We start from the raw sequence: 18,624 nt of genomic DNA, 5'->3' as shown, positions 1-18,624 counted from the left end.
CAGAATAGAATTTTGTCTCATTCACCATAGTCACCTGTTGGATTTGCCTCTCACAACTTGTTACTGTACTAACTGACTAGAACCCTCCACTTCAAGGAAGAAAGAAAGAGTGAGGCAACATCATACCTGGTCAAGTTATGCAATGTTTATCCTAAATGTTACTCTTCCATTGTGGGTTTTATACCAGTTAAGGGAAATCATTCTAAATTGATAATTTATTACCTTGTTCAGTAATCTATCTGTATAATGATAGAAAATTATGACTAAAACTTTCCAAGGGACTCCACATGTGGATGGGCTGGAAACCACTCAGCCTTACAGCCAATCTACTGGAACTGGAAAGAGGTATTTGAGAGCAAATCAACAATCACTTCTAGAAAAGAAAAATCTTCATTCTTTCAGCTTCCACAGGGATTTACCACTCAGCTATATGAGACAGCTACACATGTGTTGAGCAGGCCCCTGGATGGATTGAAACCAATTCACTCATTTCCTGTTCATCCCCCTCCTCCCTTTGCTGTGGTAGAGACCATCACCACTGCATGCCAGTGCAGGAGGAGTATGACTCAGAAGGGCTGACAGAGTTAAGTGGCTTCCACTCCATACTGCAAATCAGCTAAGGATGAGGGGTGCAACAGGGAAAGACAAAGTGAAGAGAGCTGAGACTTGGCTGGATGTTGCTGCAGTCCAGGCACATGAGAGGCTTCTGCACTGACATGAAGCATACACAGCACAGTTACAGTAAAATAAAGTTGGACTGAGGCAACTGTGCAGTTTTCTGATTTGAACACTTATACAATCATTTGCTTTGGAATATTACTTGCCCTATCTTCAAAACAAAACTACAAAAAACCCAAGGGGATAAAGCTGAAGAAGGAACAAGTAACTCTTCAACCAGATCATGCAGCAAAAAGTAGCAAGAAAAAAGACTCAGTATCTTCATTTCAGCTTGGATCATCCATCTTCTATTGTCCCTGCCTTCCTATCCACAAATGAGGATGATCCATTCTGAAATGGGACAGAATACAGGGGCATCCAAATCATGTGTTCAGTAAATGTACTGCACACACACACAGAGCTAGCCAGGGGCCTGTGCCTGCATTGTCTACAGTAATTTCTGAGAGAAAGCCAGAGAAACTCATTTTACTATGTGTCAGAGAGAATTCACTATATTAAACCCATATCTGCCTTTAGCAGGAGCTGCTGTACATAAAGAACTATGCAAGAGCTTAAAGGGGAAAAGAATAAAAGAATATGCAGGTTGAGATTGAACAACTCAGCACATGTGATATATACCAAATACCAGTCTTCCCAGCAAGGAACACTAATGTTAACAAATACCTTAAATCTATCAGAGTAGCTCCAAACTGATGAGCAGAACTAAAGGGATACTTAAGCTGATCAGAGCATAACAGCATAGTGTTTAAAAGGCATTGCACACTAAAGTCACAAAGTGCTACCTTCCTGCTCCTCAGAAGAAAAAGCACAGGATGCTTCCTCAAGCAGGCAAGTGCCTCACCTGAAGAGCAGGTTCTCAACCAACTATCAGGATCAACTGAGAGCCAAGAACAGAAGAACAATGAGAAGTAAAATTAATCAACAGCCACAACCTACAAGGCTTAAAAAAAACCCAGTAAACAAAACACCAAAACCAAAACCAGATAAGCTGACTAAAGCTATCTTAGCAGCTGGTCTAGAATTTAAATGATAGACATTTCACACACCCTTTTTCCCTTTTTTAATGTTAGTCATCCACAGAGGATTTTCTTCGTTTTGTTTCTCTTCTTGTTTCTAGGAAACAGTGCCTCAACTAGCTACTGCAAAAAAAAGAAAAAAGAAGAAAAAAGAAGAAAAAGAAAAATAACAAGAACCTCAGAAGAGAATAAACTGAGAAGAGCAGGGGAAATGCAAAGCTGGGGAATTAAAACAAAAGAAGGTCAGAGCACTGGTCCTACCACAAGAGGTAAAAAATTCTGTAGATTTCTGCACCCCCCTCACAAGAGCGACTTTGTTACTCACTGCAAAACCCAAACAGAGATCCAGTTAAGCAACTTTGGGTTTGTTTCCCTTGACAATATAAAACCAGGTGAATGCAGACAAGCAGATGCAAGACCTTTGCAGAGAATACAATTTTCTCTCTTACAATTTTCTCTCTTCTGTTGTCTTATCTCCCAAGACAACAGCTTTACATCAAACTGGAATACCTGCAGCACTCAGTGCCTTTAGCCCTTTACTGCTGACATGAAGAAAAGGTCTCCTGTAACAGAAGCATCCCACAAAAAAAATTCCAGGATCAGCACAGCTGCTGTCTCACACTGCCAGAGAGGGACCCATTAGGGTCAAAGCAGAGAAAGGATAATATGTGTAAAAGTCATTGGGAAGTAAAGGAAAAAACAATGTAACACTCAGCTCTTTGGCACCACAGGGGAGTTGGAATGAGTTTTGTTGCATTGGAAATTGCTTCTTTCATCAGTTTAAGAAACTTCCCAGGAGACTGAGAAGCTCCAAGAAAAACTCAGAAAAAACAATCACATTTTTAAAAAAAAATTCTTTTAGTCAAACCAGAGACCCAAATAAAGAGCATGCTCAAAGAATGTCAAATCATCTTATGCACAAGTGCTCATTCACATAGCTGCTTGTACGTGATACCTGATGTGGATGAAGTCACAATGCCTGGGGCAACTGTTTTGATCCCAACCAAATCAATCTAGGTATGTTGAAAGTGTTCTTAGGAAAATACAGGGTTGTTACGTAAATTCAGCTTTTAGGGGTAGGACTGGAGGAGCAAAGCATCTGCATGTCAGCATTGCAAAATCTCCATACACGAGCAGTGGGATGGGGAAAGCACTGGAGTACAGCTGAGGATAACCAAGTTGCATGGACAGCTTCTTTGCTGTGCAGGTGACAGTTCAGTTCTTTAGTGAACAGGTTGCCCAGAGAGGTTGTGGGGTCTCCCTCACTGGAGATATTCAAGAACCATCTGGATGTAATCCCATGCCATGTGCACTAGGATGACCCTGCTTGAGCAGGGAGTTTGCACTGAATGACCCAGTGTGGTCCCTTCCAGCCCTATCTATTATGCGAGTCTGTGTAATTTAAATAGAAACAAAAATAAACAAAATGAAGCCAGTGTAACAGAAAGGCCAGGATTCTTCCAAATCAAGAGACATTCACCGGAAAGCAGAATAGGAAAAAAATAAACAAACAAACAAAAAAAAAAAAAAAAAAAAAAAAAAAACTAAAAAAGCCCACAAAAACCAACAAAACCCAAACTGAACAAGATAATTAGATTGTTAAGTCAAGACTGTCTTGACTGCAGCAAATTACAACAGTATCACAAGACAGGCCAGCCATAGCACAAAAGCAGCCATGGCATAAAAGCCTTCAAACTTTCAGAACACACATCTAGTATATTCCTGCCCAGGCCATGAAATGTTACCACCAACAAGTAAGGACATGAATTCCCCTAAGGAATCACATAACCTTTTAATTAGCCAAAAGAAACCTCAGGTGTACTCACACTTGATTAAATCAGTGTCAGGCATGCTCATCAAAGGACATTGCTATTAACAAAACTAACCTATCTTCAGCTATGCAAGAACCCAAAATACCTGTTTACTGCACTCATTTTCTTCTCTCTTTCCTTGCCAACTTCAAGTGTGAACATATTCAGTGTCAGAAAAGATACATGGGAAGAGGCAAAACACACCAGAATGCACTTGCCTGACTCCAAAGAGTTCAAGCATAACAGATGCTGTTGAACATTGATGTGGACCTCAAATTGTCTGCTGATTAACAGACTGCCCACTGACAGAAAAAGACGCAGTAGGCAGAAATCAAAAGATATTAAATTCCATTTGAACACAAAGAAAAAAAAATTAAAACCTCTTTATTTTCATGTGGTTTTTTGTTGTTTTTTTTTTTTTATTACTGTGAGAGTAGTCAAACACTACTGGAACACCGTGCCCAGGTATGGTGGCATCTCTGTCTCTGGAGATATTCAAAAGCTGTTTGGCCATAGTCCTGGGCAACCTGCTAGAGGAGACCCTGCTTGAGTACAAGGGTTGTGTACAAGGGAATCTCAAGAGATTCCCCCAGCCACAGCAATGCTGTGATTTGGTGAATTAGGATATCACCAGAACAGGCAAAAATTTCTAGGCAGTTTCACTGACTCCATCTCTCGTTCTAGCCACAAACACAAAATCTTTAAATGCTGCTAGCACACTTACTGTACCCTTGAAAATACCATCTAGAATCAATCTAGAAGTTCTGATTCTGATTCTGCATTACAGCAGACCTTTCCAGCCCTCATCCATGTCCCTGTAGGTAGCTCTTTTGCTTTCCATCAGTCTCCTTCTGGATACCTCTATTTGAACTTAGACTACAACTGACAGATATGTTTCACTCCAAAGATTCCACATATAAGCAGGTTCAAGCTTTAAGCCTGAAATCGTTCCTCACATTTGGCTGAGGAACATGGTAAGTCATAAATTGCAAAGCATCTACAAGAAGGCTTCTGTCAATTCACTGAAAGCATCATTTGTTCCATTGGTATTTACTGGATAGAGAATCACACTGAGCTATGCTTATGCTCATCACACTACAGAACACAGTGAAAAGTCCACAAAATGTATTTAACTCCCAGCTTAGAGCAAGAGGAATGAGAGTAGTTCCATTAAAAGGGACCTCATTAAAATTTGATAATGCAACCCCTCTCCCTTGCCAATTACACTAACAGTGCTGAGTCTCATCATTCTCTGGTGTTTAAAGAGCAGGAAATAGGCTTCCTATAGAAGATGACAGTGGAAACACCCTGAATCTTTATGTTAGTGCAGCAGTTGAGGTTTATTTTAGCTTTGAGGAATGTGGTCAGTGACTCACCCTGCTGGATAAGCGACGAGGCCAGTTCTGGGGTCGCAGGCTAATCCTCTGCCTCCTGACACAGTTATGCCCAACACCTTCTCCAAAGTCACCTAGAGCATACAAGAAAGAAAACAGGAAGTACCATGAAATCTGAGTGCAGTTCAAACAGACACATAACAAAGATGCTGATGATCTGGTTCCCTGGTTCCTAGAAATCCACTGAGAAGCACCACGTACAAAAGTAACCCCATTCAACTTTCAGTATAGGCATAGGAAAATACTGCTGGGGTCCAGAGAAGGAGTTACTGACCCACTTATTACTCCCTCTATGCCAGAGCATTTCAAACAGAGGATTGCAAGCAGTAGATATTACTGGTGAAAAGCTGGGATGTACATTCATTGATCACCAATTCCCATCTTCCCAGTAAGAGCAACATACTCCAGAGCTTGGCTCTTTCCTGAAAATTGTTTCCAAGTTGACCTATTCCCTTTGTTGCCTCCATCCAGTAGTAGGTGGTTCAGCCTGGTATTCCTAGGAAATGAATAGTCAGGTTTCCTGAGGTGCTTGAGCTGGAAATCACAACTAATGGTCAAGGGTATCCCTTACCAGGAATCATGAGACAGAACACCATAAACATACACAAGCCTGCTGCATACCAAGACCCTTGCAGGAGACAGTTATCTGCATGTCCCCACACTCCCCTCAGGCAAAGACCTCCACTATTTTTAGGAAAATAAAATAAATGCAACTGGGAAGAGCTACTTGGAAGATACAAAGGCCTCTGTGGTAAGAAGCTGATAAAAGCAAAAAAAAAATAAACAAAATGGGAAGGACGGGTGACAAATGGACATGACACAATGTTTTAGGGAGCACTTTCCTGGCAGAGAAAGCATCAGAATTCAGCAATTACCCCAAAGCAAAATGCTGCAGTGGGATTACACTGCACAAAATCTGGTTTGTGGCATGAAAGGACTCAATCCCTGAGCACAAACCAGTTCTCAGCCCTGGGGCTATTTTGACCGACAAAAAATTATTCCCTTTTCCTTGCATTTGCACAGCTTCATTTTATTTATTATATATTTGATGCATACATTCCTCCTCAGCACTGCTGTCTGTGCCAAACTCAAGGATTTTACTGGGTCACAGCCTCCTGTTTTTAATTATCATCATCTAAGTTACATTTGGTAAAAGCCTTAGGGGCATGGACACAGCATAAGAAGTTACTATTGTAATAATTACTAGTGACTTTAATAGCTGCCCTGAAGACGAACATCTTGCATTTATAGGGAGGTGGAGCACAAAAGGCAGGGGCGGGGCAGGTTTCCCACGCTGCCCTGACCACACACCTTACCAAACCCGAGGAGTTTGGCTGCAGGCTGAGACACAGGCATGAACCCAGCCCATGGCTCAGGCTGCTAGCTAAGGGGCCAGAAGTAACCCTACACAGAGAACCCCCTTCACTCTGCAGCTACAGCAGGGCTGAGCTGCCACCACTTAACATGAGCCATGCTTTCAGTGAGCTCAAATCTGGCCTGCATTCAGTGACATGGAAAGTAGATTTCATTTTTTTACCTCTTATTAATAATATACTCCAGGTACTTAAAGACATTATGAAAAACCACCAAATTGTCCCCTTCCCTTGCAAATTGAGAATCTCTGAAAACGTGGCTCCACTGGATTTTTGTTAAGTAAGAACATGCAATTAAAAATGCAGTGATGAATCCACCGATAAAGAAAGGAACTAGTTTTGTTTCAACTTAATATTGGAACAAAAATGCAGGGATTGGGGAGAGGAGTGGGGAAGGCCAGGAGGATATCTAGTCTTCTAAAGCAGCTCAAAAATATACAGAAAGAACTCAGTGCTTCTGCTGCTGAGATTCTGGCTAATATCAGCAGTTCCCAAACAAGGAGAGGTTTAAATTCCTACAGAAAATGCATTCTTCACAGCAAAGAAGGAAGTGGAAGAGAGACATGTGCCATTCAAGTAGTTCCATCTAGATAAGGCACCAATTACTTGATGCTGTCAGCAAACATCAATTTAGCAATGCTGTGATTACACTGCTCCGTGCAGGCTTCAGCTCAGTCTGGCTGTAATTGCCACTATCCTAAAAGGCACTGCTTGACCTTGGCTATGCAAGGTCAGCAGCAATTCAGCAACCTACTTTCACCAACAGGTATGTTTTTGCTCTGCAAGGACACTTATCAAGCCTCTCAGTGTGCAGTCTTACACCACAGCTGAGCTGATCCTACAGCAGCCTGTCTTGAAGGGGACAGTTCCTTCCTCCCTCACCCTACTCAGCCCACAGACACCTCCCACCATGTTCCTCACTCCAGACAGCTCTGGCATGGCAATTCCCTGTTCAAGGCCAAAACAGCAGAAAACCATGTTCTACTTTTTATTTTCTGTTTGTCAGCCTGGGGGAAACCATAGGAAGACCAAATTCAGGAAAAGAAAAAAAAAAAAAAAAAGCCAACCAACCAGCCAAAATAAACCACCCCCCCCCAAACCCTCTGCCAAAAAAAACCCTTTCCCTGGCAACTAGATCAATCTAGATGCACATCCAAAGCCCAGTCAGACCCCTCCAAGTCTTTAAGAAGATTAATCAACAGGAGCACTGCTTGATTTGTCTTGACACTCTCACCTCACCAATACCAAAATGTCACCCTTAGTCCAGCCTCTCTCTCTCTAGTCAGAGGAAGTCCCCTGCTGCTCTGCCAAGAGACTTTTTGTGGCAATGCTAGGATGTGGAAAGTCTACCTTTCTCCTATGGTCAGCACACAGCTTGACACAAAAGGAGTGCCTCAGTCTTCCACCCTAATTATTTTACTGCCAGTGAGTATCTTCTGGCCTCCAACAGATCATTTGTTCCTCTAGAAAAAGGCAACTGTCAAGGCCATATCCCTGATATTGGCAGACCAAGTGCCACAGAAACACATACCTGTCTCTAGACTAAAGATTAATGATTAACTTTCTGAAAAAGGCTTCCCTTCTTTTGCTCCCAGTCTTAACTACAAAAACTTTCTAGTGCAAAGAGTTTGAAGGGCAACTCCACAAAGCCTATCCAAAGGCAGCACCTCCACTTGATAATACTCAAGTATTAAAACCAACTTGCATTGTAAAGGAGTGCATATAAATTTAAAATGTGATCTTATGGAACATGTGAGCTCCACTTCGATCTGCCCATAATACATCACAGTTTTTCCCCATGACCAGCTTCCAGACTTGGTGACATAGGGACAAGAGATAGTCCCTTCATCAAAAAACTTGAGAATAAAAAATATTTCAGAGAGAAAAATCAGTAGGTAAGAACACAATATGAACTGGATTTTTCTCAATTTGCCAGCTAATACAAATGAATTCTTAATATGGTTAATTAGGGCAAAACCACATCAACTTTAACTTCCTAATCTGTAATTAAGATTTGTCAGCAAAGGGTAGATTGGTTGATACAGGTCTGCCTTTATCCCACTGCTGGAGTTATCACTTCCTCCTGTGGTAAGGGCAGTGTTCCAGTCCTACATAGCCATGAGCACTGCCATTCATACAAGTCTCCCAAGCAGTACTTCAGCACATCTCAGTCAGAAATACATTATTTTGCACACCTTGCCAAGTCTGATCTGAGCTAACCACAGGATTTGGAGAGTTCCCCTGCAGATCTGAGACACTGTTCATTACCAACAGACCCTGCATTTGCCCAATTTGCATCCTACAGTTGTCAGACATGTTGCAGCTTGCTCAGGCCTTCACAGGCAACTAATGGGTCACCTCAACACCCTCATCCAAACCTGGAAACAACTGCAAGATTAAACCTGTCATTTGTACCTAAATTAGAGGCAGGAGAAGAGGCTGACAAGCTGCATTTGTTACTTCATCTTGAGGCTTCTATTAATAGCATTTGGCACATTCAGTCAAGGTTCTCTGTGCAACTTGTGAGAGTTATTGAATTGATCCACACACAAAACACTTCTGCAGCTCATTTTGCACTGCCACTTTGCTATCTGGAACCATGCCATCTCCATTCCTTTAAGGTCAACTTTTACTCAAATTTTGAGGCTCCACATACACTTAGACACCAAAATCTGTGCAGCTAACACCTGACTTGCAAAATTTGATATTCCACCATTTTACAGGTTTAAATCTAATTTTGGTTACTTGGAACTGCACAAATATATGTGAAGAAATTTTTGTGTCCAAGCAGATCTCTTACCCCATTCCTTCCACATCAAATCTCAACACCATCAGATAGGTAGTCAAACCAGCAAAGTCCTGAATTGCAGGACTCAAAGTACCAACAGCATATCTGAGAGCAGCCCTTGCTTCCATCAGGCACAGTCCCACACAGCACATAGGGAAAGCCCATGCTTGGGGGGAGAAGCCATGCAATCTCTGCCCTCCTGCTGAGGTGCAGATAATCCTTTCAGGAAGATTTGATCCAAACAGTCCCAGCCAGCCTCGTTTTGCTTTTCAGAAAACTCAGTGTCTGACCAGCTGCGCCCAGGTCTCAGAGTGAGTTTCGTACTTGCGTGAGCTCTTTCTGCTGTTTTGAGGAAGTTACCACAAACAATTGCTTCCATATGTTATAAAGACAACACAGAAATCCTTGAAGGATCAGCCCAACTTCACTCCCCTTGCAAACACTTTCCTCTTGCCTATCATTTGCATTCCTTTGAGACCATCTACACTTGCAAAGCCACAGTACAAGAGACAAACACTGTGGCGTGCACATGGAGCCAGGACTCTGTTAGAAAGCAGTAGTAAACACACCCAGCACAGCAATAATTTCCACCAGAACGGGTGCCAAAAGGGACCATCTCGTCACACTGACAGTCCTGCCTGACCTGTCTCAGGCACTCTGCCTACAGCTGCACTGTTTCACTGCTGAATCCCTGCTGCTGGGTAGGAGCTCCTGTATCTGTGCCTGTTTGTACACCAGCAGATTTCTGTGGTCTGCCTTCATCTTAAAAGAAAGAGGGAAAAAGACATTTTCAGGAGAAAGCCATCTTCAGGCACCAGGCATCCCTCAAAGAGATTTGACTGTAGGCTAAACAACCTGCTACCACTCACCCCACCATTCTCCCCAGGTCAGCAAAAGACTAAGCAGTTCAACAGTATTTCAGCTCCTCATCCCCCCATTCATATGCTAAAGAAATTAGAGTTTTCTGACTTGATTATCTCACCTCCTACCTTCTTATGCTATCTTCATTCTCTCTTGGTCCCAAAATCTCATCGTTCACTACACGCACAAGGTATTTAATGGTGGAAATAAAAAAGCAAAGAATTTGAGAGGATTTGTGGTACTCTCCAGTGCTCAAAATTACAACCAAAGGGAGAAAACTGATGTTACTATACAGGGCTGCTCACATACCTCAGTACCTACAGCATTAGGCAGGAGGCTACAGCCTGAGAAAACCAGGTATGTCCGTTCCAGATTTCACAAGATTGGCCACCTTGGATCAGAGACCAATCTCTAGCTCTAGTTTCTTTTCCCATTTGCAACCAAAAGCAAAGGGAGAAAGTCAGGAAGAATGGTATAAAGAAATGTATGGATAATGTTTAAGATCAAGGAAAATAAATTTGATTCTTTCTCATCTCCTGTCAGTCTTCCAGTCTCAAAACAGTCTCCATTTTTAACTTATTTCAGTAGAATTCTCTACCATGAGCTTACCCACTCTGTCTATAAAAGCTTAGCATTCACCACATCTTTTGGTAAGGAACTCCACCAGTCTGGTATATTGAAAGATGAACCACCTTTCATTACTTGTTTTAAACCTCACATCTAATAGTTTTATTTGATGTGCCTCAATTTTTACATGGGAAGAGACAGTGAACAGTCAGTCCGTATCCACCCTTTAGGTGGCTCATGATTTTGTAAGGAGCTATACTGTTACCCCAAGTCATCTGTGTTCCAAGAACAAGAGTCTTCTCAAAGTCACTTTATGGCTCTCCTGAAATTCATTTCATATCCCTTTTCAGTTCTTCTGTGAAGCCCCTTCCATGTCCCCTACATTTTTTCTGAGATGAAGGGGAGACACCAAGAGCACATGCAGCTTTCTAGGCACGTCCACAGCAAGTGTTTACAGAGCAGGATAACATAGTCTGTTTTGTTTTCCATTTTTTCTCCATTAATACCTTACTCTCAGTCTGCCTTTCTGGCATTTAAGATCATTTGCAGAGAGCAACAAAGAGGTCACGCTGCTCAGAAAAGTCACAGATAAGAACTCCTGCTGCTTTGCATTTGGAAACTTATCCCCTATTCTGTCCTGTCTGCTCCCCAATGGAATGGGAGATTCTATTCTTGAATTAATAGTTTGATTTTAATGTGCCCCTTTCTTTCCATGCTGTTGTGAGCATTTATGATCAAGAGCATCCCCAGAGAGAGCTCTTGCAGCACAACCACTCCAATCCACTCCAGAATGGTACTACAGTAAATGTCCACAAGCAGACAAGTTCAATTTGAAAAGCCTTCCCATGGGCCTATGCATAACACAGTTACCATTCAAATCCATTTAATTAAGCAGCGGCATCGAGTCAGCATGACAAGACTACATCCATCAGAGTTCATCTACCGTCCACTGCACAATGTGCCTGCCCTCATCCCTCTCTCCTGCTTGAAAGTAGGCATGTTAATAATGCATGTGCAAAGGCATGTGCTCCTGAAAAAGCAAAGGATGCAAAAATCCCTGGGATACAGGACCCATGTGGGTTACTTTGAAAAGCCTTCCCTAGCACATCAAGTAATCAGTTGTAACTAACAATTTTGCATGGGGAAGTGGCTACATAATCATCTGTTATTTTCCCTTAAAAAAAATAAAAAAAATAAAAAAAATAGAAAAGAAAAAGCCTTTACTGGTCTACTTGAGACCCCAACACTCTTAGGTCTAACACACTGACACAGGGAGCTCCAACATCAGGCCTGAGTTTCAGAACAGCACTGTGGTTTGCATGTCTCTCTACACTCTGCTCCCAGAGTTTTCAGCACCTCTGCATGCACTCCAACATGTTTTCCATGCTGCATACAGCAAAGTCATATCAATGCACTCTGGTATCCAATACGTGAAAATGCTGAAAATGTAGCTGTACACTGTCAGCGTCAGCATTTAAGAAATAGCTGTCTATCTTACATAAGTGAAATTTGATACAGAGTGCCAAATCTCACAGCTGGCCCTGTTTGTACATCTCTGCTGCTGCCCCCGAGCCCCACGGCAGAAAAGCACGTCCAACCTCCAGGGAGCAGTGCTCACGTTGTAGGCACTAATCCATCGTCTGAACACACTGTCTGATGTCCCGTTACTACTGCAGAAAAACAAAGGCTTGAAGTTTTACATTTAGTTCTGCTGAGCTTTGTTTGGCACATAAAACACAGAGCACTAATTACAGTATACTGTTCTACTTAAGGGGCTGTCAGCATTTCCACTGCAAAGCCTTCATTTCAGGGCTTTATAACACAGCTGTGAAATACTCATTTTGCACTTCAGCTTAACATGCAAAGGTCTGGCTTTGGACCAGGTTCCCCGTCTGATTTTTTTTTGGGGGGGGGGAGGGTGGGGGAGTTCAAGTTTTTATTGTTGGTCTGGCAGGGGAAGGGCTGAAGATAGGGGGTGGAATTAACTGCAGGAGGTGTCTGACTTACAAAAGCACACAAACAACAAAACCACTCAGCTCCACAGTCAGTTTCTGCCCCTCACCTACCTACCCTGCTTTTGTATATGCAAACTTTCAAATTTCTTTTATGTATATATATTTTATACGGTTTTAAAGAGGTTTTTCTATCCTCTCCCTCTTCTCCAGCTGTCTTCCTTCCATCAGCAACCAGTGCTAGGAAAGAGTAATGTCTTGACAAGCCTGGAGACCTAAAATATTCCACCTGCAAAAGGCAGAAGTAGCAAGCCAAGCTCCAACACAGGATCCATTCAGGAGGTCTCTGGCTGACAGAGCAGTCTCCATTTCTCTCCAATGTAAGCCTCCTAAACCTTGCCCACAGCTACCATTGCACCCTCACACCCACTGCCAAAATGACCATCCAGGAATGACTGCAGGACCATGAAACTGGTCTCATGCAATCCACTAAATAGATGTGTTCTGACATTGAAGGTGTTTCCAGCCAATGCCCATTTTAAAGCAGTATTCATTGGAAGAAGATTCAGAGCTATGAGCAAGCCCTCACAGTTAACCAATTAAAATAAATAACATGGAAGAGAAAAAAAAAAACAAACCACAAAGCAAAACAAAACAGAAAAACACCTGATCAGAACATCATAGTATGACACAAGCAGTTACCAACTCTATGCAATTTGATTTCAAGATAATCACTTTAAGAACATTGGGTAACGATCTCCCACAACATCAGTTATGAATGGCACTCCTTGGAACAAGAGTGGCAAGAGCAGAAACTGACTTGCTGAAAGGTTTGGAATCACTGAGTTATGGGAAGTATTACATTTGTAAACCTTCATAAAAGCAGAGATGGGGGGCATTCCAGTGGAAGTGCTGATCCTGAGCTCTAATGGCTCTGCCAGGTTTGTTGGACAGGGGTTGCAACAGGGGTATGCACACATTTATTAAAAAATATCCAGACAGTTGGGAAAACAGAACAAATCAGGGATGAAGGTGGGAGAAAAGGAACACAAGCAACCCAGAGTCCCCCCAGGCTGTCCTTCCACAGTGTGTGCATTTGTCCATCTCTACACAGAGCCTTTCCTGCCTGCTCTCCCCTCCTGGCCTCCCCACCGTGCTGGCTGCTTTCAGCCCAATTCCAGCTGTCAGGGCTGCATTCCTGACCCATCAGCCCCAGCTGTCAGGGGCTACGTGCTGAATCTGCACTCTGCCTTCTTCCTCATGCACCTGAAGAAAGGCAGTCCCGAGCAGGCCATAAATACCATTGCACAGCCCCGGGGAGTGGGTGGAGGGCTATTAAAAGCACCTCTAGCAGCAACCATAGTGAGGAAACTTAGGACTGGCAGCAGAACACACCTGCAAATGCTCCTGCAGCCTGCAAACAGGACATGCAGAGGGTAAATTCCCTACCAGCTTCTACAGCACAACCTAGCTATCATTCAATAATCTGCTGCTTCTTCATTTAACACCAGCCTGGATCACCAGTCTTCTCTTCCCCACCCCCACACTAAGTTCAATTTCTTCCTAAATATTGTAGGGATGAGGAGAGGTCCATGTAACCTTACCAACCCTGGCTAAAGGCATGACAAGCAGCAATTTCTTCTTCTACCATTCAGTCATCATTCTCACCATAAAAGCAACACCAACTCAGACTGTCTTGAGATTTCACAAAACTTTCAGAAAAAAGGAGCTTCAGAGATAAAAAACATGGTGAATGGACAGGGAAAATTGTGTGTAAATTGTCCACCATTGTCAGTGTTGTCATGATGCTATTTTGACATTGATGTGGGAAATATTTTTTTGTTGATGTAAGCAAAGTTTGTGAAGACTGTGTGATGAATGCATGAAACGAACGTAAAAAGAAAAAGTGACATCAAACAGGTTACAGGTATTCCCATACATAAAGAGTCAATCCTGATTTGTTCCAGACTAAGCATCTGCACATGGAGTCAATTGGACCAGTTTCACAGGCAGTTAAGCCCCATGGAACACAACACAGACACCTCTGTGTGGGCAGGCTTCAAAGAAACCTTTCCTTGAGCTCTTGGGACCTGGAATTCTGCAGGATCACTCCTTCACAAGAACCAGATTTTTCTACTTTGCAAATGTGCATTACTTTTTCATAAGGAAAGAGAGCAGACAAGATACCAGACTTTACATGGGGTATGCTCTTGCCCTCACACATTGGCAATTTGTCCAGTGATTTTTTTTTTTTTTTAAATTTGTAGTAGAAGATGAAGCCAATTCACCTTCCCCTGCATCAAGAACTTCCTATAAAAGTTTTAGGTACAAATGTGAACTTGCAACACTCCCCTAATCTGTCTCAACAGTGGAGATCAGTGGAAGCAACTTCTGACTTTCTGGCAGTCTTACATATTAGTCTCCTCCAAATCCATGCACAGGGACCTGAATATAGGCAATGAAAGTGCTCCAGTGAGAAGAAATAGCAAAAAAAGAAAAAAAAATTTAAAAGGCTAATATAGCTCCCTTGGGCAGAGTTTCAGTTACTCATATAAGGGTTTGAAATCAAGCAGGAACAAACGGTTCTCTCAGCATAAGGGTCACTGTTCATCATCATTAATCATCACTTCCCAGATAGGAAAGGCTCCTTCCCCTCTGTTTTGCCCAGGCTTTAGCACTCACGAGAAGCAAGAAACAAGAAAAAGAGCCAAACAGGAATGGGGGCATAGGCTTGCAAGGCTGCTCTCTCTGTGGCTCTGCTGAAGTCCCTCCTCTTGGTCCCAGCCCTGAGCAGAGGCTGCTCCTAAGTGCAAGCAGGCAATGGTTAAAAGTCCACAGCTTCTCAGGAATACACTCCAAGGAAACCGTGGCAGCACCACATAATTCTTGACTCTGAAGCAGTCAAACACAGGGGCCATAACACAGCACTTCTAACACTGATACCGTCATGGCAAGGAGCTCCCTCCTAAATCACCTCCTGCTGAACTCTATAAACAACGCATACATTCAAACTAAACTTGGACACAGGGAAGACAGGCAAAGAGAGGGAGCAGAAAGCTTTCCCCACAGTCAACCCTGCAGAGGGGAACCACAGAAGGAAAGCCACATCTCAGCACTTCAAGAAAAGCATCATGTTACAATCTCCTTCCCCCTAATTTCTTCTCTGGGGCTTATTTTTGGTATAAACGGACCTGTGAACTGTTTGACAAGGCTTGGGGGGGGTGGAACTTAGTGGTTCATCTTGAGTCCAAGAGTAGAAACACACTGAGCTATGCAGGATGAAGAAAAGCTTTTTGATCAGCCTGCCTGAGGCAACATACATAATTCATTTCTGATTTCTTTATTCACCCATGATCCCATGCCAAATCAATTAATTTTTATCCTTCACCAGTGATTTACACAGCCATTCTGCCCTAAAAGTCTTCAACTGCCAGATCCCATTCCTACCTACCCACCTCACATTGCCTTGAAGGCAGCTATGCCTTCTAGAGAAGGGCACAGATGTAAGAAGTCTTAAAAGAGACTAAGTAGTCTCTTAAAGAGACTCTCTATGGAAAAACCCCACCATTTCATGCCCAGATTCCTTACACAGAGCAGGTACCTGTCCCTGCCATAGGAGGTCCAAGAGTTCACCTCTGCTGTCACCTGACAGATCTTGACTGTAAACCTGAATGGCTCCAGGACAAGACACCTTGTCCTCCCATGTATGCATGTCCCTAAGATTTCAGTGATGTTATGAGGGAAAGAACATACTAGCATCTCAAGAATGATAAAATGGTTTTGTTGTAATCTGATTTAAATTATGTTTAAAAAAATTACATATCAGCAATTTAAAAGATGCTAAGATGGGGATAAATACAACAGGAAGGACAGAGTAAGTGCAAAGCATTTATCACACAGACAACATCCCTATGGAAGAGGCAAGAGGTAAAGAGATTCATGTTCCATCTCTCCATAAACATTGTCTGAACTATTTATTATTTGTTTCACTTGCAAGAAGTCCCAACAAACACGAAGCCCTGCTGTACTTACAGCAGCAGCAACATGAACTCTCACACACCTGGCAATCTACAACCAAGAGGACTAGGTGGCAATACCACACAAACACTGAGGTTAAGTGTCTTGAACATGCAACAAATTAGCATCAGAACAGGGAATAATCTCACTCCTTCCCAAATTTCAGCAGCCATCTACTGCATAGATCATGCTGCATCACTGCTGTACCTCACTCCTGCTTGAGTCCAATACAGTATTTTTAAAGAATGCTTAAAAACTAATCAAAAGAAAACATGAGAGATTTCTTTACTTTGCTCAAGCCAACCAGTATATACAGAAGGAGACCCCCTGCCAACACTCACTGCCTAGCTCCAGGCAATCCCTTCCTGCACTCTTCCCTGTCCTCTGCCCCAAAGAATAAGCCTCTTACAGAATAGACTTTATCAGCATCTTGCCCTTTGTGCATCCTGGAATTAAGAAGCTATTCACATCTGTCCATCAACATGCACACTGAGCACCCAAGAGATTTGTCCTGTCAGCCAGAAAGGAGACCACATCCCCCAAGGGAATGATACATAGCAACATAAGCCAAAGATTGAGAAAGCAAACTGGAGGACAGCACAAGCACTGATTCCATCACCTCCTCAGCAACCCTGCTGCCACTTCCCCTCCTGTTCCAGTAGGGGGGAAAGCCCTTCACCTGTAACACAGTGTCCCCATCGGTGCCCCTGCTGCTCAGCCACCAGCACAGACAACTCCAGCAAAGCCACATGTGCTCACTCAGGTACACACCACTGAGCCATCTTCCTGCTGCAAAGCTGCTAAATGGCACTCCAGGAGAAACAATCATCGTCCAACAGTCACAGCAGATGCAGAATTCAGTTTAGTCTTTTCCAAATAGTCCACATTTCTTACAAATTTTATGACCTAGACCCAGCATCCCAAAGACCTGAATACTCTTCCTGTAAGTCAGCAGCAAGAAACACCATCGATCCTCTCACTTCTGCACACACACACACAGAGGAAACCACCACCAGACAATAAACCATAGAGACAAAAGGTTATAAAGGTAGCTACAAAGCAAACCTAAACAAACTCATTAAGTCACTCATTCAACTTGCTTTCATTCTTCACTTACTCTGCCCTTAAATCACTTCTTCCTGTGATTTTTCCCAAGCACCTTTTCAGTTTATTTTCCTGAAGGAAACAAAGTCTGTAAACGAGGGGTACAGTAGTCCAACAAAAAATGACATATTTTAGTAGCTTTTAAAGTGACTTCACAGAAAAAAAGAAAATGAGTAGGCTGCCATCTAAGTCCTTTAAAACCCTGAAAAAGGGAGTAGCTCTGGTAAAGAATTCTCCTCTAGCTTGCCTTTAGGTTCAGGAGCATGGGTAACTGGTAGAATAACCAAATGTGAGAACTGAGGAAGTAAAAGCATACTTAGAGGAAACAATTTTTATCCACAGACTTTAAAAACCCTTGGTTTTGTTACCATGTGGTTTCTGTCGTATTTCAAGAAAGCAAACCTTTGCAATAATCACTTGGATTTGTCACTGCTGTTTAGAAATTCAGAAAGCCCTAGAACCAGGCACACAACCAACAGTTGTTACTTCGACACTTCACAAAACACTGCTGCCTTTACATTTTTAGCAAAATTTGCTGTAAAAAGCAGAATGCAGAAGTAGAGATTATAAAACTCCAGCCTGCAGCAGAGAGGCAACCCTCCCAATTAAATAGCTTTAGACATATTCACCTATTTAGAAGCATTTAGCAGGATCTGTCTGGATAAGAAATAACTTTGAGTGACACATGTAGTTCAGAAACACCTGAACTAAGTACATTTCTGCAGTTCAAACAAGGGACATAATAACCAGGAAATCACTTAAAGAGCAAAGCAACACAAGAGAGAACATCACTATTGACTGACATTCATGCTGAATCACCATGCTAATCCTGGTCAAACTGTATTTTTATCCATTAAAAAGAGAACTGTAAAGCTTCTATTTAGCTTGTGTCCACTCCCTGCTGTGGTACACTGGCAGAGAGGCAGTGGGCAACTGCTGGATGCAAGTTTTATTGTCACCCCTGCACCAAAACTAGCTCCTGCATGAAGCCAGGCTGCAATTCCCATCACTGACCAGAGAAGAGGTGTTGGATGAAAGAGAGCTGATGGCCTGTCAGAGTTGA

The 18,624-nt window shown here is 42.6% G+C and overlaps 1 protein-coding gene across 4 annotated transcripts in view; it reads right to left on the bottom strand.

The window, feature by feature from the left end:
* Positions 1 to 18,624, bottom strand: part of MAPKBP1 (mitogen-activated protein kinase binding protein 1) — a 95,987-nt gene that overhangs the window by 62,130 nt on the left and 15,233 nt on the right. For all 4 annotated transcript variants that reach the window (XM_079309045.1, XM_079309046.1, XM_079309048.1 and 1 more), the window contains exon 3: positions 4,882 to 4,973. In XM_079309045.1, coding sequence (XP_079165171.1) covers positions 4,882 to 4,973 — 92 coding nt within the window. The remainder of the gene's footprint in view (positions 1 to 4,881; positions 4,974 to 18,624) is intronic.

This window comes from Erithacus rubecula (genome assembly GCF_903797595.1).
Source record: "Erithacus rubecula genome assembly, chromosome: 6".
Lineage (NCBI taxonomy): Eukaryota > Metazoa > Chordata > Aves > Passeriformes > Muscicapidae > Erithacus > Erithacus rubecula.
Note: the sequence above shows the minus strand (reverse complement) of the source record. Positions and strands in the feature narration are given on the sequence as shown.